At 42.3% G+C, this 22970-nt stretch overlaps 2 protein-coding genes across 2 annotated transcripts in view; one reads left to right on the top strand and one right to left on the bottom strand.

Annotated features, from left to right (window-relative positions):
• Positions 1-12859, top strand: part of LOC119416251 (membrane-associated guanylate kinase, WW and PDZ domain-containing protein 2) — a 112271-nt gene extending 99412 nt beyond the window's left edge. Inside the window, exons 12-23 of the mRNA XM_037683460.1 lie at positions 3852-3883; positions 5623-5803; positions 6695-6786; positions 7154-7346; positions 7590-7829; positions 9152-9337; positions 9469-9763; positions 10322-10541; positions 10636-10779; positions 11801-11939; positions 12251-12339; positions 12724-12859. Coding sequence (XP_037539388.1) covers positions 3852-3883; positions 5623-5803; positions 6695-6786; positions 7154-7346; positions 7590-7829; positions 9152-9337; positions 9469-9763; positions 10322-10541; positions 10636-10779; positions 11801-11939; positions 12251-12339; positions 12724-12780 — 1868 coding nt within the window. The 3' untranslated portion in view covers positions 12781-12859. The remainder of the gene's footprint in view (positions 1-3851; positions 3884-5622; positions 5804-6694; positions 6787-7153; positions 7347-7589; positions 7830-9151; positions 9338-9468; positions 9764-10321; positions 10542-10635; positions 10780-11800; positions 11940-12250; positions 12340-12723) is intronic.
• A 2595-nt stretch (positions 12860-15454) lies between these two features.
• Positions 15455-21686, bottom strand: LOC119415645 (endoplasmic reticulum-Golgi intermediate compartment protein 2). The gene is made up of 13 exons (XM_037682803.1): positions 21349-21686; positions 21166-21274; positions 21033-21079; positions 19853-19920; positions 19706-19746; positions 19422-19523; positions 19245-19337; positions 19055-19110; positions 18857-18955; positions 18589-18686; positions 18348-18510; positions 15998-16077; positions 15455-15896 (listed from the first exon to the last, which is right to left on the bottom strand). The coding sequence occupies exons 1-13, from the start codon at positions 21452-21454 to the stop codon at positions 15834-15836; spliced, it is 1125 nt and encodes a 374-aa protein (XP_037538731.1). The 5' UTR covers positions 21455-21686; the 3' UTR covers positions 15455-15833.
• Between the last annotated feature and the right edge of the window lie 1284 nt (positions 21687-22970).

Raw genomic sequence — 22970 nt, 5'->3', positions numbered from 1 at the left:
CCCTCATTCAGAGAAACATAATGCTCAAACCGCGGGATCACTGGAACAAAATAAATGTGACCATTTTCCCGCTTCTACATTCTAGCCTCCTGCAAGGAAATTAAACTACACGATGTAGGCTTTATTTGTTTGGCATGTGCACTTGCAGTGATTCTCTCAAAGGTGTCCTGGTCAGAGGTTAGAATTTGACTTGATGGTTTTCTCCATGCTGCTTACACCTCAGAGCCCCGGGCCATCTGACCAACACTCCGACCTAACCACACACCGACTAATCGTACAGCACCACTCAGCCTCATGGATCAAAGTTAACAGCCCTTATAAAAATGATTCTTTGAGTTTCAGCAGCTTCTGGTTTCTATAGAGTTAACTGCCAGGAGTGAGGAGTTAATTTGTTTGAGATGCTATCAGGACAGTAAAGAGGAGTCATAGACGGGCTCTTATTTGCATCACTCTTTTCACGGATTGTATTTAATAAAGGATGAAAGTAATCAGCCTCGTATGCATCTCAGGTTTAATTAATTTATGTGTGACAAGAATTATGAGAGGCTATCAAAGACATTAGCGCTCAGTGATCCTGTTACACGACTACCTGATGTTAAAGGCCGGTTTGCTGATTTTACGATGGTTCTACGCTCCTTGTCTGCAGATCTGTACCAATCCTCCACGCAGCCAAGCAAACTGGATGTGCACGCTGCGTTCAGTTACTCAGCAACTTGATTCAATTAGAGCCAATTAGTGTTCCAGAGTCGGCGAGGAGCACAAACCGTTAGAGAACGCCGCTGCAGACCTACAGGATGTGAGCAGATGAGATCCTACACCCGGCCTTGTGGACATCTTTTGACCGCGCAGTGCCACGATCCGCCCCCTGGTGTTTGTTAACGCAGCGTCACGTGAACAGACGGGGCTTTTTTATTTGAGTTTGCACATAAACTCACAGTGTTTTCTATAAATAACCTCCAACGTGCCAACCTAAATCTGATAAACTCTCCTCTTTACCACAAAAATGCCATTTCCTCCTTTAACCTGGCCTAAACAACAGCCCCACTGGGGATATCAGCCTCACACAACAAGAGTTTCATTGCCTCACTTTCTGTGTGTGTGTCCTCTCTGCTCCGTGATTCAGATGTTCAGTAGGTCAGGACTGTTAGTTGTACAGTTTATGTGCAGATTACCAATAATCCCGATGATTTCAGACCTGTGACTGAGAGCATCCCTGCTGTTTGTGCATCACAGACTCGGTGTCAGACTTCTGCTGTGAGTGCAACTGTGTGTGCTTATGTTTGGGCGCTCTGCCAGAGTTCTGTTGAGCTCCGGTCGTGTTCGCAGCTCCGGTCCAGTTTAACGCGGAGCCAACCACAGACCTGAAACGCTTCGCAGCACCAATGAGGATGCAGGCGGGAGGCTGAGGCGAGCCAAACGGGCCGATCTGAGGCCCATCCAGAACTCTGCAGGCTAGTCTGCGAGTTCTGGCCCGCCAGACGGCTGTACTTGAGCGAGCCAGAGAGAGGGCGCACGTGAAGACTCTCAAAAAAGTCGCTCATTTGTGAATCAGTGCGCATCCGAATGCACTGCACATCTGATGCATATGCTGCTGAATTGTATTTGCATTTAACTGAAACCAGGAAGACGGCTGTGTTTAATCTGAACCAGTAGCTCATACTGGTCTCATTTGTTGCATCGTTAAAGATTATTTTTGTTCTTGAGATTTAGTTGTTAAAGTTCCCTGAAGGCCTCGCACTGAGCTGTCCCTCTGCTTCTGAAGCATTTCAGATTGAACTCCTTCAGGATGTTTCATGGATGAAAGTGTTTTTATCACCTGCTGCTGAGGGCAAAAAGCTGATCATGGTTTTGCCTGAGTCTGTGTGTACATGTGTTCTCTTATATTTCAGATTTTACTAAAACTTCCAGGGAACAGACCCTGGAAGTACATCTACAACTGATTAAGATTAGAGGTTAATACATCTTGATGCTCCCTGTGTGTTTGTTAGCACAATATCTCATTAAGCAGTCTAATTATTGGATGTGTGTCTAAAACTGATTTAGTTTTGGAGTCGGCCCAATTCAAGATGGCCACCGTGGGCCTTACCAAACACAAAAACGACTGTAACTTGAGTCAGCTGTAGAGATATTGAGCTAAATTAGGTGTGGTAGTAGCTAGGCCTGTCACGATAACAAAATTTGCTTGGCGATTAATTGTCTCAGAAATTATCTCGATAAACGATAATGTTGTTTGAAATTTGACAATAATTAGTAATTATTGTCAAATTTAAGAAGAAATGTTGGTTAATTTTTTGTGTGTAGTACCTTTTTTTGACCACTGGATGGCAGTATAAGCCTGTTTGAACCAAAGGATGGATAGTGAGGGAGTGAGCAGTATGTCTCTTTAAGAAAAATGGGAGGGAGGCCCCTTGATGTGACATGGGCTGTCTCTTCTTCCTTTTTTTCAGTTCTCAAAATGGCGGACGCTCTGTGTGGTTTGAGCTCTTTAGCATAGCATTTTTCACACAAATATTTTAATAAAAAATCAGTAAACAAGTTCTCAGCTTCTTTTTGCAGAGAAGAACAACTTTTTACATAAAGGCATGGGTTTAAACCGTGAATTTTGGAGCTTTGACAAGACGGAGGTTGTTTCCCGAGGTCGGCCTGTTAGCTTAGCTCATAACTTAGCTTCTCAGCTTAGCTGCTTTTAACAAACCCAAAATGCTATTTTGGACGGTTAAAACGGATTTTAAAGAGAAAGGGAGAGGTCAGTGAAAGCACCAGAGCCTTTTGTCATCCAGTGTCTTCAGTAGAAAGAGAGAGACACGAAGAAACGATAAAGACGATAAATGAAAACGAGGTCGATAATTTTCATTTATCATGCGATTAATTGATTTATTGTTTATCGTGACAGGCCTAGTAGTAGCTGAGCGTAACTCTCAAGTACGTCAGGCACTAACAGATCCCACAGCTTTCATGAGATGGAGCATGACACCAAACGTGGCAAGAACCAAAGATGTTTGTTTACAAAACAGCTGGGAATTTCCAGGCTTCAGTTGTCCATGAGAGAAGTGTGGGAAAATAAAATAGAAGGTAATGACAGAAATGGATCATTTTGGATTCGTTCAAGCACTTGATGATCTTTTGTATTTAATTTTCTTTACGTTTAAGCTCATTGCTTGGTGATTCCAAAAGAGTGATGCCGTTCTGCTCCGTTTCCACAGATTCCACCTCATACATCTAAAGAGCAGGCGCTTGTAGTTAGAGAGTAGTACCATAAATATATCCCTCACGTGCTCTCTGACATTTCTCAGGAATTCTCATAAATATAGAATAAACAAGAGTTATGTACAGGCGCCCACATCTGCTAAAGGATTTCTGTAGGCTTCATTACATATTGTGAGCTGAACTTTGGTGGAAAAGGCCCGTCTAAATGTATGTGCCTGGGTCTTTGCAGCACAAATGAGTTTGTCTGAGAGTCTGAGTCACGGGGAGCGGTGTTGATGGGCATGCTGTGGTGATATAGTGCTTCCAGATTCTTTCATCCAGATAAAATGGGGATTGCAGAAAATAAAGTGTGCATGATATGAGGTGGAAGTATGTGCTTTCGCCTACAGCTAATGATGTAATTGCGTTGAAAACAAACGCAACAGCCGTAACTGTTTAAGAGGCGTTATGTACCATCAAAATAGAAGAAAGTGAAATCAGCCACGTGAGAATTGTTGTCACTTTAGAGTGGAAGATTTGAGTATTCATCTCTTTATTAGACATATTTGTACATATATGACCTAATAGTTGGTTTTGCCTTTTATGATCTCCCTAACAGTCTGTCTGCTGATGTTTTGTTTACTGTTTCCCTCTCTCTTCCACAGGCCACATCTCTCCATGGAAGTCCTCAAAACAGGTACGACTGGATTAAATGTAACTTTAGTTGTGGTTTAGGATTCTCTCTGCTCATACGTTACCTCAAAACTCTTTATATTTTGTTTCCAAAGAGCCAGACATTCTGGTGTTCCACAGTTCTTCTGACTTTTTGGCTCTTCTTTAAAGGTTGTTACGTTTTTTGTTAGACGTGGGCAAGTGGAGGACAACAAAAGAAGTGTCTGGTCTAAGAAACTGTCTCCAACAGGGGTCTCAAACCACCGGGCTGAGGGTCGGTACTGGTTCATGGATGATTTGCTGCTGGGATGCACAAAAACAAACCTTAAAAAAACTATGCAGGAACTATTTTTATATGCCTTATTGTTTGTTTTATTTTGAAAAACTGTAGCTTTCATTTGTGCGTCTTTCCTGCACCTAAGTCTCAAAGCTACAAGCTAACCCTCAAAAAAAGGAGATGAAAAGAAAAACCAGTGGAGAAGGTCTGGTCCTTCAGAAATCAGTCTTGTAGAAAACCAGGTCATGGTGTAATAAAAGGATTTTGACCACTGATCCACAGCAGGTAAACTGTGAACATCATCATCTACTGAAGTGACTCCCAAAGTTTTCAGCTTCGGACCCGTCAAACAAACAAAGACTCCAGCTAACATAACTGAACAGCTGAATAAATAGGAGCAAACTGCTCTGACTTGTATTACACTCGTTTTATTTGCTTTGCAGCTTATATCTAAGCCCCCAGCTTGGTGTTTTGTGACCCACAGTGGGAGCCCAAACCTCAGCTTCAAGAACCACTGATCTACAGTCTTTAGAAATCAACCTGTTGTTTCTAAAATTCTTTTTAATCTGTTTCTAACTCGTTGGTAGGTTTCATAAATTGTGTCTTTGTGGCAGTCTGCTGGTAGAATTATACCTTAAGAGCCTATTTAAAGTAGTTTCTTTGCTCAGTTCATTAAGCGTGGACTCAACACTGGGTCATCTCTTGATCGTTAGAGCTGTTTTACGCCTGAAGGGTGTCAGAGTTAAGTGCCTTAGCAAAGACAAAAGTGCAAATGAAATCAATTCAGTTCTGGATCCATAACTAGTGAAAACGCATTGAAGGTTCAAAAGAAAAACCTTTAGAAAGCCTGAAGAACTGATGAGAACATTAAAGTGTATGACTCAAGGCGTACGACTCAAGAGTTTTGCACAGTACAGAATCTGTTACTCCAGAGGTATGAAAAGTGCCGGCCTCTCCTGACCTCCTTATTGGTCTGATCTCATCACGTTTCACCTCTCAGCCACCAGAGAGAAGCTGCGTTGATTTAATCTGCACCTGTTGCTGCTCGTACAATCAGCTCTCATTCTGTTTAGGCAGAAGGTTCAGACTGCATCAATTTTGCTTCCATCAGGTTGGAAATATGAACGTTTATTTAAACTCATGTTCACACCTGCCCTGGCTCTGAAAGGTTTATTTTTCTTATTGCGTTATCCAATCACAGCAGCACATGTAACTAAATTTAGCTCCCACGCCTAACGTGACTTCACATTTGTACCTGTTTAGGGCTGATGAATGCAGAGGCTGTTTTTGTGTACACTTGATGAAAAAGAGGCATTTTGGGGGATTTAAATTTGTAAAACCTGAAAATCAAATATGATTTAGATGGGATTAAATATCAACAAAGTATATCAATCCTGCAGAAGTTTTTATCCGTTTTACAATACAAAAGTGCACATTATGTGCAACTGAATGACAGTTTGTTGTTGTTTTTCTTATTTCTCGGTCAGTGGGACCCACAGGGCAGCCCTCAGGCCAACCCATCAGGCCGTGTTTTACCACCTGGCACACCTTTCCCAAACCAGCCACAACACCGCACATCGGTGCCCGATTCCACCGAGGGCTTCGATCTCAACAAGCCCGACCCATACGATCTGTACGAGAAGTCCAGGGCAATCTACGAGAGCAGGCGTAAGAGCAGAAAACATTCGCCTGTTCATAAGAATGAATATAAACAACTGGAGGAAGTGGGTTTCCTGTGAGAAAGCATTGTGAGGCTTAAGAGCCGAATATCTGCTGGTGTTTTCTGAATATGCTGAAAGTGAGATGGTAAAGCTAATAAAAGCAAAACACGAATCAAAAGCTGAAACGTGCAACATACTTGCAAAAGTAGCAAACAAAAACAACATCTAAACGTAGCAAAAAGGCTAACTAAAGATAACAAAATGCTACCTAACGCATGCAAAAGTTAGCTAAGAGGTATAAGTAGAGAGTAGTTACTAAAAGTTGCAAAAGGCTAATTAAATGTAGAAAAATCTATCTAAAAGGAGCAAGAAGCCAGTTAAAGGTAGCAAGGAGCAAAAATGTAGCTAAACAATGAAAACAGTAAATGGTTAGCTGAAGGCTGCAAAATTTTGCTAAAAGGTTTAGATAGAGAATAGCAAACTAAAAGTAGTAAATTACTAGCTAACTGTAGCAAAAGGCTAGTTAATAATAGCAATAGGCTAGCTAAATGTAGCTAAATGGAAGCTAAGTGTTACTAGACAAAAATAGAGCAAGTTAGCTGTAGCAGATTTCACTGAGAACATTTTATGAACAAGTTAAATAAATTTTCATGTGTATTTATGAAAAAGGTGTTTTTAAATATTTGAGAAGTATAAAAGTTAAAAATTCAGAAGTCCTAGCACTCGTCTCCTGACTGACTGAGGAGAACATTTTCATATATGAATGGCTAAACTATCACAAAATGTGCAGAAGTAGTTCGACTGGAGGAAAAACAGCATCAGGAGAAGAATATCATGAACACTGACTCGGCGTTGGCTCAGTAGATGTTAAATCTTGTTGTTTGCCTCCACCTGTCAGGTCCTGAGTACGAGGAGGTGGAGGTGCACCTGCTGAGGGAGAAGACGGGCTTCGGTTTCCGCATCCTGGGGGGAGACGAGGCCGTGCAGGCTGTGAGTCCGGACGCCCGTGACAAGGCTCGTATGGGACGGGCTGGACCACTCGCATCTTTAACCTCATACACACCAGCTGATCTGACCTCGCACTCTTCATCCAAACTAAACGCCCCGTCCTCCAGACACACAAGTCCTCACCCTCGAGCTGCGCAGAGCCGCCCATACTGAAGTGTTGCCTTGCTATCTGTAACAGCATGCTGTCTGTGACCCCGGGGGAGTTTGGCTGCAGAATATTAGGAGGGTTACATCATCCAAACATAGCTTACAAGATAATACAATAAACCTTTTTATGTGTGATTCCTCTGTCTCCTTCTCATCCTCTTCACCTTCATCTACGCTGCTAATATTGATTGTCTTTGTACAGATTGTTATTGGCGCTATCATAGAGAACACTCCCGCTGAGCGCGACGGGCGCCTTCGACCCGGGGACGAGCTGATTTCGGTGGATAAGAATGTGGTTGCTGGGAAACCGCACAAATACGTGATAGACTTGATGCACGCGGCCGCTCGCAACGGTCAAGTCAGCTTGACTGTGAGAAGGAGGGTGCAAATGCCTGGTGAGGACGTGCGCTATTCCTTTGCTCTTTTTTTGTTTGTTTTGGTTCATTTTATCCACGCTCGATCGAGACGGCAGGACAGGCTGCGCTTTTCACTGTGTACTTCTCTCCCACACCTTTTCTGTGTCTGTAGACCATTGTTTGTTTGTTGTGCAGCCAGTGTTGTGTTTTGTTTTTTTACTTTCCAAACAGACACTGTGCTTGAATCGACTGTGACGGTAACTCTGAGCTCGTTTCCTCCAGGTGAACTTTGTCCGGTAAACGGCCGCAGCCCCGGCTCAGTGTCCACGCAGCACAGCTCTCCACGCAGCGACGCAGCCTCGGCACCAGCCACCGCAGCCGCCACCATCTCCGTCGTCGCCTCGCTGACGGAGGGCTCCGCCGTGCACACCAGCGACGTGGTCATTAACCGCAAGGAGAACGAAGGCTTCGGCTTCGTCATCATCAGCTCCCTGAACAGGCCTGAGAACGCCGCGGTCATCAGTAAGTCGCAGAGCGATGAGCTAAAGAGAAGTGACTGTACGACAGTTGGGTTGTGTATAAATAAATACGTGTGTATTTATATCATTTTTCAATCACTCTGTGTTGAGATCCGTTTTTCTTCCGTATGTTGTAACTCGTTCCGTAATTTTTGTGTTATTTCAGTAATTTATTTATCAGAGCGTTCAGCTCGTTCAGCACATTCCTGCAATGACTTGGTATTTGTGCAATTTAAACTTTTTGAATTATTTAGCTTATTCAGCCACGTTTTTCTTTTGGAAAATGATTGGAGCTCTTTTCACTCCTTCAAACACTTTTAAACTGTTTTACTGCTCATGTCAGCTTTTTTCAGCTTCTTTCTGCTAATTTCAGCTTTTTACGCTCCTGTCAACTTTTGTCTGCAACATTCTTTTTTTTTTTCTGTTTTCTGCTACTTTTTAGGAAATTTTCTGCTAATTTTAGCCTTTTTCTGATTCTTTTGAATAATTTCAACGTTTTATGCTTTTTAAGCCTCTTTCCGCTAATTTCAGCTTTGTTTTTGCTTTTTTAGCCACTTTTTTCCCTATTTTAACTTTTTTTGCTCTTTTTTTGTTGTTGTTGCTAATTTAAGACTTTTTTTTATCATATACTCATCCTCTGCCTATTTCAGCTTATTCTGCTCGTTTCTGCTACATTTCTGTCCCATTCAGCTTTTTTAAAACACATTTCTGCTGTTTTTCTTCTGCTTGCTGCTTTTATTTTCTTGCTTTCTGCAAATAGCTGTTCAAATTCAACTCACATCAACAGTTTAGTGATGAAACCCTTTCAGCTGGTTTCATGTTCTTCAGCAGCTTTCAGCAAAAACCATTCAGCAATCAGCAAATACAGTGCATTTTGGTAGGAAATGTAGTTTCTCTGGTTAATTATTAATTCATGCATACGTCGTGTCAAAAGACGCTTTAAAACTTTTAAATCTGGCTTCTTCAAACATAAGGAGAGACGGGGTACACTCTGGACAGGTCAAGTCCATCACAGTGCTGTCTTCACAACCAGAAGACCATCTTTGTACATTTATACTGAGTGTTTTTTTTTATAACAATTAAGTTGAAAATATGCCATAAGCAAACATTTTCAAATGTAAGTTTCTATCTAGAAGATATCTGATGACATTTTGATATTTTATATCTCTTAACGGGGTCCCAGACTTGTTGAGTAAAAGCTCGTTCCTTTGCACAGTTAAAACTGCAGAGGCTCCTTCTGGACCACGTCTAATTGTCACTGTGAGGTTTTGGCGTCTTCGTGAGAACCTCGGCAGTGACGGTAACGTTGTTGTCGTCTGTCTCCAGCTGTGCCCCATAAAATTGGACGCATCATTGAAGGAAGCCCTGCAGACAGATGTGGGAAGCTGAAGGTTGGTGACCGGATCCTGGCTGTGAACGGACAGTCCATCATCAGCATGCCACATGCCGATATTGTCAAACTAATTAAAGACGCTGGATTAACGGTCACGCTGCACATCATACCAGAGGAAGGTGAGTGGAAACTGTTAAATCAGGACTTAATCTGTTCGTCGGGGTCTTTTGGAATCTTTGAGTGCTCATGTAGGAATATTATACACAGATTTGGCCACTCAGGTTTGTGTCTCACCTCCTGTCAATCACAGGCTCCCAATCTGGACCGAACTCAGAGAAACACAGCCCCCAGACCCAGCCCAACCCTGTAGCCCAGCCAAGCCAAGGAGGCGCCCAGTCAGGCCAAATGGCTCCTCAGTCGGGCCAAACGGCCACTCAGCCAGGGCAAGCGCCGGCCCAGCCTGGCCAGACACCAGCTCAGACAAACCAAATGGTGACTGGGCCTCCAGCACCAGCAGCCTCCCAGCCCGCTCCAGCTGGAACCCAGCAGAACCCCATCACCCAGACTCCTGGCATCCCTCCGCAGCTCTATCTTCACGACGGCAGGTGAGACAATACAGAGAATTGTTCGGGTTTGGTTTGCTCCTCCTAAGATCCAAAACGTGCACTGAGTTCTTGGCTCGACAGGAAAACCTGCAACTGCAGATCGTTTGAGTCCTGGTCAGACTCTTGGCCTCAGGTTGGTCCGGTTGCATAACACCACTTAGCGCTTTGAGTGTCTGTGAATAATTTACCATATGGCCTCTCTTCCATAATTTAGGAGCTCAGCAATCAGAGCCTGTTACGTGTCAAAACTATGAAAGTGTGAGCTCTTACTTTGATAGGCGTATATATTTCAGTTTAAGACACCTGGAGACTCGCTCTCAGACCTGTGGATTTATACCCATTGTTCAAGTGAGAACCTGATAAAAGCATTCAGACGTGGAGCTGATGTTTTCATCCCGTGTGTAAAATCCCAGTGACTGACGCGACCTTCAGATTGTCATCCACTCTGCCTGTACACAAGCAGTAATCCTCCGTCAGTATTCTAAGTTCAGTGTTACTCTAAAATAAAGACATTCACACGTGTTCCTAATCGTTTCTTGACTTTTTGTCTGATTTCAGGTCAGAGGTAAAAGCAAGGCAGGACGTCAAGCCTGACTTCCGTCATCCTCCGTTCACTGATTATCGGCAGCCTCCTGTTGACTACCGTCACCCACCGGTGACTGATTATCGCCAGCCGCCCACGCTGGACTACAGACACCCCCCTGGCCTGCTGGACTTCAGGCAGCACCCTGCAGCTGCTCAGTTTCCTTTGGGAATCCCAGCGGACTTCAGACCGCAGGTTGAACACACTGTCTTCTGTTGTATGCAGATAAATTAATCCCAGTCATTACTTTTGGCATGGAGTTAATCTGAGTCTTCGTTTTGATCTGCAGGACTACGATTACTTCACGGTGGAGCTGGAAAAAAGCACAAAGGGGTTTGGGTTCAGTATCCGGGGGGGCAGAGAGTACAGCATGGACCTGTTTGTGTTGCGGCTTGCAGAGGATGGCCCTGCAATACGAAACGGAAGGATGAGGGTGAGAACTGTGGCTGGTAAAGATAAATTATAGAGATTAGGGATGCACGATATTGGATTTTTGGCCGATATGTTAAAACTTATTGGGCCGAATACCGATACAGATATTTCTCCCCCAAGACCTACTTACAGAGACTACATAGCTTTCTCTGCTGTAGGATTAAAATACTACATTATTCTGCATGCTCTTTGTCAATTTCGCCTGCTACCAAATGCAGATGCCAAAAAGGGGGATGAAAATGATGTAACACTTCAACATGGATTATGTTTAATGTCAAATTTATCCATGACATTTACTCTCTCTAACACAATGACAACACTCAAACAGTGCAAATGTGTAAATGTTCACAAATGTAAACTCAATGGCGCGCGTGATGTCATAACGTGCTGGCGCTGCAGGCATCCTTATCACTGGGTTGTCATACAAAAACAGCACTATATATATATATATATATATATATATATATATATATATATATATATAATATAAAGCAATGCCTTTTATATCAGTGAGTTATTTTGATGGAATGGCCAATGTCCGATATTTAACTTTATCGCTAATATCATCCAATACCGATATCATGCCGATAATATTGTGCATCCCTAATAGAGATATTTGAAAACAGACAGAAAGATGTGATAACCTTTGTTTCTTGAAAACAAATTTGGCTTCACAGAATTTGTCTAAACTAAACAAAGATCCCTGCTCTGGTACATTTAACATCTAAAACATAAAGTATTTAATATTTACTTCAGTAAACTGATATGTTTCTTAAAGGTACTCATTATAAACCATCAAGTAAAACATGAAGAGGTTATCCTGAACTTTACTGTATGCTGCAGTTTAAAATCATTAGCTTCAGTAGTTTTCCAGATATACTCGTGCACGTTTATGAAATGTGGGTACGTACTCGATGTAAACAAAGCACTTTAATCTGCGTACTTTACTCAACAAATCTGAGCATAAATACCTCCCCCGGACAAACAGGCTGACTGAAGTCCACCTTGTGTGTCTCCTCCAGGTGGGCGATCAGATCATAGAAATTAATGGAGACAGCACTCGGGACATGACTCATGCTCGCGCCATCGAACTCATAAAGGCAGGAGGCAGGCGGGTCAGGCTGCTGCTGAAGAGAGGCACAGGCCAGGTGCCAGAATATGGTGGGTTTTATCTTCGGCACAAACAAAACCCTCAAACTGTCGCCCTTCTGTTATTCAATAAATGGTCAGCTTTACAGATTTTTAACCAGGCTTACTTTCCCTTGATATTTTACTCTGAAACATATTAACATCCATAAATGTCTTTCCACATTTCTTCTTCTTCTTCTTGCTTTTTATTTTTTTGTCACCTGAAATCAATCTCGTCTGTTTTTAATCAAACACGTAACAACCTGTTCTGAGGTCTTCATGTTTTGTAGCCGCTCTGCTTTAAGTCTAATGATCGCTATAGGCTTTTACTTGCCTTCCTTTAGGAATGGTACCTTCCAACCTCTCCATGTGCATGAAAGGTGACACACTAAGCTCCCCCTATTTCTTCTTAATGGGCCACTCTAAAGACACGGTTTGTGGAAAACTGCATGCCTTTCTCTCCATACTGATTAATCTGTGTGTTTTCTGCATGCAGTTTACAGTGTGTGGTCATTTCTGCATGGGTGGAATAACCCAGTTTGAATCTTCTGTTTGTATGCTGTGGTAAGAGAGCGATATGGTTTGAAGAGAAGCTGTAGATGAAGCTGATTCATGGAGGAAGATTGTGTGGAAGCCATGTTTCCTAAGCTGCTTAGGATCAGTGAAGTCGAGAGGAAATTTGTGCATGCACGTTTGCCTGGTTTGAGCTAGACTTTGACGTTTCTGATCAAATTTTTAATTTATTTTTGCTTGTGCATGTTTGTGCTCTTCTTTTGACCTCAGATTTCTTAAGGTTCTCTTTTTGTCCTCTTGATAGACTGTGCCGGCCCCTGGGATTCCCTTTCTACAGCCCACTCTGCCCTGCAGGAAGTGACGGTGGAACCTCATCTGAGTCCTCTGCTCCCATCTCATCCAGCTTCAGCCCCTGAATCCCCTCATCGACTCCACCCAGAGGCCAAAGTGTGCACGGCAGACACCGCTCCACTGCTGACAGACCACAGCTCCATTAGAAGGGCTGCAGGTGGCAGGTCCACCGAGCAAACATGCATCACAAGGGGACAGGGGGCCGCGCAGTGGTCTGGAGAGGCGACTCGTGGTGAAAACCAGCTCCGGGCTTTGCCTCCCAAAGCTGTTGTGGGGCGGTGTAATGAGAGAAGGGAGATTTGCTCCCCCTGCTGTGAGAGAAAGGGCCGACAAACACAGGCGGCGAGCTCCGTTACGCCCTGGGACCCCTACGTGACCGTGGACCTGAACGGAGCGACTCCTGGAGGGGGGGACGGACACGTGAGCCTCCAGGAGAGGCTGAAGAACAGTGGGCTTCGCTGCCCCGTGAAAACAATTGAAGACCCTCCAGCGAGGAGCGCAGCGGTCTCCCCGGGACCCTGGAACGTCCCCGGCTCTGACAAACTGCCTGGCACCTTACGGTCCTGGACCTCCACGGTAAGCAGGTAGAACGGCTCGAACTGGTTCGGACCGGATCATTGTTCTAGACCAGAAAAGCATCTCTTGGCCTCTCCGTCCTGTTTCTCTCTTCCATCTCTCGTCTCCTTTATAAAGGATTATTACACCTGCCACCTTAACGAACAGGGCAACGTGCAGAATATTAACCTGATGAAGGCCCTCACATGTTCTGACCGGAGCCAAAATGTCTCGTTGCACCTTTAACACTCCACTGCATCTGGACTGGTTCAACGCGGCTGAAGAAAGAAAACATGCCGAAGCGCAAGCGATTCACTTTTGCTCCATTTCTCTGTGAAAATGAAAGATTTATCGTTGTGTCGGATGGAGGCGGCGCCGCTGAAACTGCAGTCACAGCTCTACATACGCTACATGCCTACGGATATATTACATACTGTAATTACAAAGATGTGAAAATTATGTACATTTGGTAAACTTAAAAAAAAAAAAAAAGTCGCCTGTTGGGTGCTTTTGTTTGTTTGGAGGCAGTGTTGTAGTTAGATACATTGTACAAATTTTAAAAAGTAAAAAAAAAAAAAAAGAAAGAGAAACTGCTCCAAGACAGAATTTTATTTTATTTTATTTAGTTTTTCCCAGTCAGCTTAGTAAGAACTCGTACTGGTACCTCCATCACTTCAACCATGCAGAGTTACAAGCTGTGTGTATTCATTCAACTCCCAACAGGAAAACTTTGTCCAGTCTATTTCTATGCCTTTTTACTGTGCTAAGTGTACCACATCACTGTGGGAGCGGGAAGAGGAGCTCACTGGTTCTGAGGCGAGGCGGAGTGCCTTACTCAAACTGATGCAGAGCTGTTGCCACTTGTTTTTAAGGGAAATCGGCGATGACGCACACGTCAGCCAAACCGCTGAGCTGTGGAGTTTGTAGACGTCCAGCAGTTTGTACATCTTGATGCACTCAACGTTCGGAGGGGAGGGACAAATGTAGCCTGTAGCATCACATCCTCTTCTCGAACTAATGTCGAGGTTTGTCAGGACCACGAGTGGACCACGGTTCATGTATTTTACTTTTATCCGTTCTGTAGGAACACGTTTGCCAGCGTCCATAACATCTGAATCCGAGGTTTTAAACGATCGGCGAAACTGGAAAAGGTTAATTTCGTTTGATCAGATCTTGGGTCGTATTAAACTGAGACGCTCCAGGTGGAGTCGCTCTCCAGGATTTCTCCATCCAGATGCCCTTCACCATTTGCAACGACCCACCAGCCTTTTCGAGGACCACATCGTGACTCTGTCTGCATCACCAGGACTGATTTGTATTTGCAGTAAAATGACAATTTCAAGAAGAACAAACTGGTCTGCCATGAAGACTTGTTGCCAGGTTAGCAAAGGACGTGTCCGTAGGCGGTAGAAATGTGTTTACTGTGGGTACAAATATCAGCATTTAGAAAAGTCATCCATCAAGGCCGCCCCCATCCCCCCCCGCCTGCCTGCCGGGACTGGTTTTATACACAGAAACAACAAAAGAATCTGCGTTGAGCCTGTGAAGGACGGTATGTTCATACCCCCCCCCCCCCCCATTTGAGATCCAGTATAATTGTGTAGTGTTGATTGTGTAATATTCACCTTGTACAGCTGTATTCCTACAAATATGGTTTACTGTATCATTGATACTGTAGTTTCAAAGACGTGAACAACTATTTTTATGAAATGCGACAGTACTGATATATTACATTTTGCTAAAAAAAATAAAAAACTTGTTTACTGAAAGATATTCTGAAATACTGTCAAATAAACTCTTGACATGGTGTAAAAATATTCTTTTCTAGAGTCTTTTACTTGAACAGTTCTGGTGACTAAACCTCAGATGTTCACTTCAGAATATTTTTTGTTTAGAAATGTGCATTTTTTTTTTTAAACTAGGATTAAAACAAGTGTTTAGAGCCTTGTACATCTTCCACACGTCACAAAAGCTCTTCCAGAGCTCCGTAACTGGAATGAGCCCAAGTTAAACATCACAGATGTGTCATTTATCAGAATAAGTTGATGCAACCAAAATTAAGAGGAAGAATGGATCATCAGGCTGAAACTGAATCACTGAACACAGCAGCATCTTTAAATGACACCCCGCACCGTTTATTTCTTTTTCTCAGTTCAGACATTTCAGTGTAAAGTTTCAGGTCGTCAGACGATGAACACAAGATTCTGAAGAAGTTCAGCTGTTTTAAATGTACATCTAAAACTAAACTGTGACGTCGAGAGGTCAACTGTGCACCTCAAATTAGACTAAATAAATAACTGGGGGGTGTAAAATAAGCCCACTGGAACCATCAGTGTGGACATTTTCAGAGCAGCTTCCCAGTGACGAGAACAGAAAGTTGGTATTGGTGGAGGTAATGATGAACCGTCACGTCTCGGAGCCACCAAAGTTTTAGAAGATTCCAAAACCGGGTCACAGTAAACATTTTGCCGTCATCGTTTGTGGGTCAGAATGAGAGCGGTGGTCTCATTACTGAGAGTAATCTCCTGGAGGAAGCACAGATTGACCACCTCCCTGTGCGGTCAGAGAATCCTTCAGAAAGAGGGGGGGAGGGGGGGGACTGTTAGTAAAATCAAAAGGAGAATAAAAAAAGTTACATTTTTATTACAGATACCAACGAGGCTCGCTCTTACATTCAGACGGCTGTAGGCTCCCAGTTGGAACTTACAGCAAATGACATCAACCAAGAATCCCACCATGCTGTGGATCATTCCTGTGAAGAAACAGAGTCAGCTGAAACATCTGTGCACATCTGGAGGGAAACCAGACAAACTGAAGAAATGCTTTGATTATCAGATACGTTTGTTTTCCTTTTATTTGACAGATGTATCGAAGTGGCACTCTTCACTTCAAAGCAGATGAATAATATAAAGCGTCATTATTATTATTATTTTTAGGCTTTTGTTCATTTTTCCTGCTGATTAAAAGAATTTCATACAAAGTCACAGTTTCTAAAACATAAACCTCACACTTGTCAGTAACTCGTTATGTTTGGAAACACCTCGCCTTACTAATTGAAAATAACTCCGTAATTCTGGTGAATTTTTGCCGTTTTTAAAAATACATCTTTGTCTTGCATCTCGTTTCAGGTGCAGGTTTCAATTCGTTTTCCATCGTTACATCGATTAAATTTTAGATCAATATTTTACTAAAAAGATCAAATACTCTGTTCATAACTGCATTATTATATGTATTATACTGAACAAAATAAATAAACGCAACTTTTGTTTTTGCTCCCATTTTTCATGAGCTGAATTCAAAGATCAGACTTTCTACGTACACAAATGACCTTTTCTCTCAAATATTGTTCACTGGTGTAAATCTGTGTTGGTGAGCACTTCTTTGCAGAGATAATCCACCTCACAGCTGTGGCATATCAAGATGCTGATTAGACCAGGATTGATGAAAAAGACACTCTAAAATGTGATTTTCCTGTATTGGGGAGGTCAGAAAACCAGTCAGTATCTGGTGTGACCCCCATTTGCCTGGGAGCTGTGGTAGCTCGGTGGTCAGTGCTACGGTCTTGTAATCCTGAGGTTGCAGGTTCTAGCCCAGGTTGCGTCAGGAAGGGCATCCAGCGTAAAACAAATTGCCAAATCATTCATGTGAGTTTGCTTGCTGTGGTGACCCCTGAAGACGGGAGCAGCTGAAAGAAACGACCCAGTGCAGCACATCTTCATAGAGTTGATCAGGTTGTTGATGCCTGTGGAAGGTTGGTCCACTCTTCAGTGCCTGTGTGAAGTTGCTGGATGTTATCAGAAACTGGAACATGCTGTTGTACATGCCGACCCAGAGCATCCAAAACATGCTCAGTGGGTGACGTCCAGTGAGCATACTGGCCATGAGACTGGGATGTTTTCAGCTCCCATGAATTGTGTATAGATCCTTGCAACATGGAGCCGTGCATTATCATGCTGCAACATGAGGTGATGGTTCTGGATAAACGGCACAACAACAGGACTCAGGACCTCGTCAGTGTCTCTGTGCATTCAAAATGCACCTGTGTTCGCTGCCCACACCTTAACCCCATCGTCACCATGGACCACGCAATTCACAACGTTGTTATCAGTAAACCACTCACCCACGACACCATACATGCAGCCTGCCATCTGCCCTGTACAGTGTCAACTTGGATTCATCTGTGAAGAGAACACCTCCATCGTACCATACTCCCATCGAATGTGAGCATTTGCCCACTCATGTCTGTTATGATGACCTGCAGTCAGGTGGAGACCCCGATGAGGATGTCGAGCATGCAGATGAGCCCCCTGAGACAGTTTCTGACAGTTTGTGCAGAAATTATTTGATTATGCAAACTGATTGGTGCAGCTCCTATCCAGGTGGCTGGTCTCAAGATGATCTGAAGATGTTGGATGTGGAGGTCCTGGGCTGGTGTGGTCGTACGTGGTCTGCGGTTGTGAGGCTGGTTGGATGTACTGACAAATTCTCTGAAACGCCTTTGGAGGCGGCTTATGGTGAAGAAAGGAGCATTGAATTCATGGGCAACAGCTCTGGTGGACATTCCTGCAGTCAGCATGCCATCTGCACGCTCCCTCAAACCCTGCAACATCCGTGGTGTTGTGCTGTGATAAAACTGCACATTTTACAGTGGCCTTTTATTGTGGTCAGCCTAAGGCTCACCTGTGAGGTGGATGGATTATCTTGGCAAAGGAGAAGTGCGCACTAACACAGATTTGCACAAATTTGTGAACAACATTTGAGAGAAAAAGGCCTTTTGTGTAAGTAAAGAAAGTGAGATCTTTGAGTTCTGCTCATAAAAAATGGGAGCAAAAACAAAAGTCTTTATTTGTTCAGTGTATTTAGCTCTAATGCTCAGACATAAACTTAAAAATAAACATTTTAAAATGTTAAAAAAAGGAAGTAGCATTAAAAAGGAATTTGGCCAAAAAATACATAAAAAAAAAACAGCAATTATTTTAATAATTCTAGGCTAATAAAACAAATGTGTATTACTTTACAGACCTGTCGTGGAGAAAATGCCTCCGATGATGCCGCAGAGTCTCACAAGAAACTGCCAGAGAGGCATGTGCTGCTCGGTGACTTTGACCATCAACGAGCTGATATCGTATTTCATAAAGATCCCTGAGACTCCATGGCTGCCTGCAGCGTGGTTTATCGCTCGTTCCTGCAGAAAAACAAGAATACAAACATTAATCACCGTGACACTGACTCAACCGCTCATATACTGCGTTTAAAAACGTACACGCTCTGTGACCGAGTACTGATGTGTTTCTGCAGACAGTCTGTAGGTGTTCAGCTTGGTGGGCACAATGGTGATGAAGTACTGAAACATGTGGTTAGCTAGAGACAAAGAATCAAAAGAAACCACAATAAATTTTAACACATTACAAACAAAGAAGTAATAATTGTCTTTTTACTGCCAGAGATCAGAAAAATTGTCTTAAAATCCTTTCTAAGAAGCTCAAAACTGAATCGTAAAACTGCCCGTTCGTTTGACAACACGGACGCACAATCAGGGGCGATTTTCTCCGTGCCGTCCAGAGGGTTGATAAGTCCAGGAATGGCTTCTCCAAAAGACAGGTGGTCAATCCGGTGGGAGAAGTTGTAAGCTGAAACACAACAAACCGAAGTGATCAGCCTCAGCTGAATACGTTATGATGACAGCCATGTTTACAAAATATATGGAGTTGTCAGAAAGATAATCTCACAGTCGTGGCTAACCAATGCGGCGAGATGAGCATGACCTCTGGGGTGTGGGATGGACCTGCACAGGAATCAAAAGGTCAGACCTTTATACAGATGAAATATTATCCACAAGCTGCAGCTCAAATCAACAAGGGGACAAACGCTGAGTCTAAAGTATTAAAATATCGTTGGAAACAATTTACAAGTACATACTTGCCAACAGTAATGTGGAAATTTCCTGCCACTTTGTTGACATAAAGGTGACCGTGGATCCTGCAGGCAGTGAGGGAACTGGTGCTGTCCTCTCTTAAGGAAGAAGAGAAAACAAAGGTGCTCACAACTTCCAGGTTTTATCGTGTTTTTTTCTACAGATCAACTTAAAGTGCTCACCTGTGACTCGAAGCAGGAGGAGGTCCCTTCATTGCCGTCTTGAAGAGCACGTCCTGCAGAGAGTGCTCCACTCTCAGACGCTCCTGAATGTGTAGAAGAGTCCTGACGGAGGAGAGGAAAACATAAAGATAACTGCATGAGATTAAATCAATTCAACAGCTTTTTAAAACAGGTTTATGGTTAGTGCTTTGACCATTTCCTTCAAATTTTTGCTTGAGTGTACTTTTGACATATGGCATGTAATAAATAAGTAACGCAGGGATGATGGTTCATTTGAATCTTACATGTGCCACAGTCGTTGCTCTGGCGGTAGCTCAAAGTTAACCTAAAAATCAAATTAAAAATACCCGTCAGCCTAGAACAAAGATGTTTCGATATTGTAAAATACAGCATAAGGTTTATTAATTAATTTTTAAAAATCTCACACGCACTGGTTCATATTTTAAACCATCAGAGGCGACCATGGTCTCTGCCAGATCCAGAACATCTGCACCGATATCTGTATTAAACCAGAAACCACAGTTAAAAGCATAACAGTCCATATTAAGTCAAGCTTAACTAGCTTAAAATAATCACTTTGTTTTATTTTAATAGAGAATGATTCTCCATGAGGAAAAACTATTAGATATAAAGATTTTTTTAATAGAATACAATCACTCCTACAGATTCTAACAAAGACTTATTATAGGATTTTAAAAGTTAGCTGTGTGTTGTTCCTTAAAGACTAAAATGCATCTTATTAAAAATGGGTTAATCATTAAAATATCTACAATTTTATGTTACATTTTGAATATATTTACATACAGAATCATATATGGTTTACAAACTTTGTGCTGAACTTTAAAAGAGCATAACCGTGACACTTTTTGTTTGGACAGTGGAAATTTACAATTCAAATTATTTCTACTTAAAAAAATTATCTGATTAAACGGGCCATCTCCCCCTCACACACACACACACACACACACACACTTAAAACAATACGTACACAACATTACTGAGCAGTTCATCTGACCCTCAGACACACTCATTAATAAAACAATGGTCAGTTTAACCCATTTTCTGTAAAAGCGCTCATAACATGAAAAAAAAATTAGTCATGGAGCAAATATGTGAACTTTTTTGGTCACAAAATATTGTTCCACCACAAAACTAAACCCTAAACTAAAACGGTGAATTAAATTAAATGGTTTAATCATGTAGGGTGGCATGCTGGTACAGTTGGTAGCGCTGCCGTTTGTTGCTCAAATCCCAGCCGGGGGCTTTTCTGGGTGGAGTTTGCACGTTCTCTCTGTGCATGTGTGGGTTTTCTCCGGGTACTCCGGTTTCCTCCCACAGTCCAAAAAACATGCATGTTAGGCTGATTGGTAACTCTAAATTGTCCCTAGGTGAGAGTGATAAGAGTGAATGGCTGTTTGTCTCGTTTGTCTCTATGTGTCCCTGTGATGGACTGGAGACCTGTCCAGGGTGTCCCCTGCCTCTTGTACAGTGATGGCTGGACATGGGCACCAGTGACCCCCATGACCCGATAAGGAAGAAGTGAGTAAAGATAATGGATGGATGGTTTAATCATGTTAGTCTGGCCATTAAGTTTTGGTGTACTGTACTTACACTGGCATCTCATGGCCACTGTGATGTCCACATTTATTTTAAGTTTGCTGTAAAAAAAAAAAAAAAAAAAAAGTTAGTTAACTTGGAACATAAAAACAAACCCACTTTAAAGTTGTCTGAACTTATTTTCTACCTGCTGAAGTCTTTGTCCACCTCATATTCATACTTCATCCATGTGTTTCTGTACACAAAGAACTCCAGGAAGGCCAGGACAGCCATGAAGGAGAAAGCTATCAAAGACACTGTAGGAAGTGGAAGTTTAATGAGAGTTTGTAAATGAAAGTTAGAAAAAAAGGTCGGTTTGATTTGTACCCACCAGTCCCACCGCTGGCTGTGGACTCCACATAACTCTCGGGCACTTTAGGAAAAGCGTCCAGCTCCTTCACCAGAGTCAATGCCTTCTTCTTCGTGAGTCTCCTCATCCTGGGACCATCAGCCTAAACACTAGGCTGTTAGCTAGCTAGCCGTGGTGGGGTACATTTAGCCGACAGTTACCATGACAACCGCACGAGCTAAGTCATTATGAGCGTTAGCCACGTTAACCGGTTTAAAACGCGAAAACGAACTAACGTCAAAAGTAAATGGGCTAAGATTTTGAATATCTAAGTTATTTCTGTTCTCTCCCGTGTCAGGAAGTCCGCACCGAGAAGGAAGTTACCTGGAAATAAAATGTTTCGCTGTCGTATTGTTTAACTCCTTCGTGTCCAGTAAACTCATGCTGTTGAGTGTTGGCGCCATCTAGCGGTGGATTAAAAACCCAAACCTGGCAAAACTTTGGAATGACTTTTCAACTAGACTGAGATCTGACTACTTGCAGGCAATGTCATTGACATATGTCTTTCATAGAGGAAAGTTTTCCTTTACCCCGTGGTAAGATTCAAAATCATCCTGAAAACTCAAGTCTTCTAACATCTTTTACAACAAGTGTCCCAAACTATAATGAGGACTGAACCTGACATGCAGGTTTATATCATTAATGACTGCGGGGAGCTATGTTTTTATCAGTCATCTTCATAAATGTCTGTTTTGTTGTCTTCTGTTTACTTTTATGTGTTTAAATCACAGTATCTTAGGTGATTTCTTCAGTCACAGATATTGACTCGTTTTCAACATTTTTTTTAAATACATTTTTGTGCATTTTCTGCTTTCAAGACATTTTGTTATAATTTTTTATCTTGCCACCTTCATGACTGCTCAACAAGTATGCTTCCCTTTTACAATCTTCCCATTTTGTTTGTATTTGGTTCAGATTTTAGACACAGCTGGCTCGGAGCAGCCAACATCTTTAGCAACATTTCATGATGATTTAACTTCTTAAAGTTGACATCTCTGATACTGAAGCCTAAATTCATGTTATTCTGCTTTGTGCAACAGCTCTCCAAAGTGTGAGCACTTGTTTAACAGACTAATTTGCCAATTTAATCTTATGCAGGTGTTTGTGAGCGATTCTGCATTTTTTCTTCTATTTGATCTGAATAAAGCAATTGTGACTGGCTGCTACAACCGTCTTCATTTTAGTGTAAATGCTGATAAATGTAACATTTATGTCTTGTAGATTCTTTATTACAAGTTCAATTTAAAGTTGATATGAAAATACACTAAAAAATTGGAATTTTTGTTTACTTTTCAAACATTTACAGTATGAGTAAACATTTTTGAAGGCATTAAGAACCTCACTGCCAGCTCTTTTAGTAAATGGGTTCACTAGAGGTATTGGGAGGCTGAAGAATATTAATGGTGATAAACCAAGCACAGGTCAAATTAACAGTCATTTACTTAGATTCAGGTAGAGAAGATGAGAATTTGTGCATTTTAATTATATCATATAAGAAAATTTCTGTTCTCAGTCAAACAAAAACAACATGTAAACATGCCAACAGTTACATAATTACTTGAACACTTTTGCTTAGATTCACCATGAGTAAGATACACTGAGAT

This window comes from Nematolebias whitei, chromosome 10 (genome assembly GCF_014905685.2).
Source record: "Nematolebias whitei isolate Nwh7 chromosome 10, NemWhi1, whole genome shotgun sequence".
NCBI classification, from domain to species: Eukaryota; Metazoa; Chordata; class Actinopteri; order Cyprinodontiformes; family Rivulidae; genus Nematolebias; species Nematolebias whitei.
This window is presented reverse-complemented; position numbering and strand designations above follow the sequence as displayed.

Coding starts and splice junctions, on each gene's coding strand:
- LOC119415645 (XM_037682803.1), bottom strand. CDS start 21,454: ATGAGGAGACTCACGAAGAAGAAGGCATTGACTCTGGTGAAGGAGCTG. Junction 18,511..18,588: donor AGTACTCGGTCACAGAGCGT/GTACGTTTTTAA, acceptor GTTTTTCTGCAG/GAACGAGCGATAAACCACGC. Junction 16,078..18,347: donor AGGCATTTTCTCCACGACAG/GTCTGTAAAGTA, acceptor GTTTCTTCACAG/GAATGATCCACAGCATGGTG.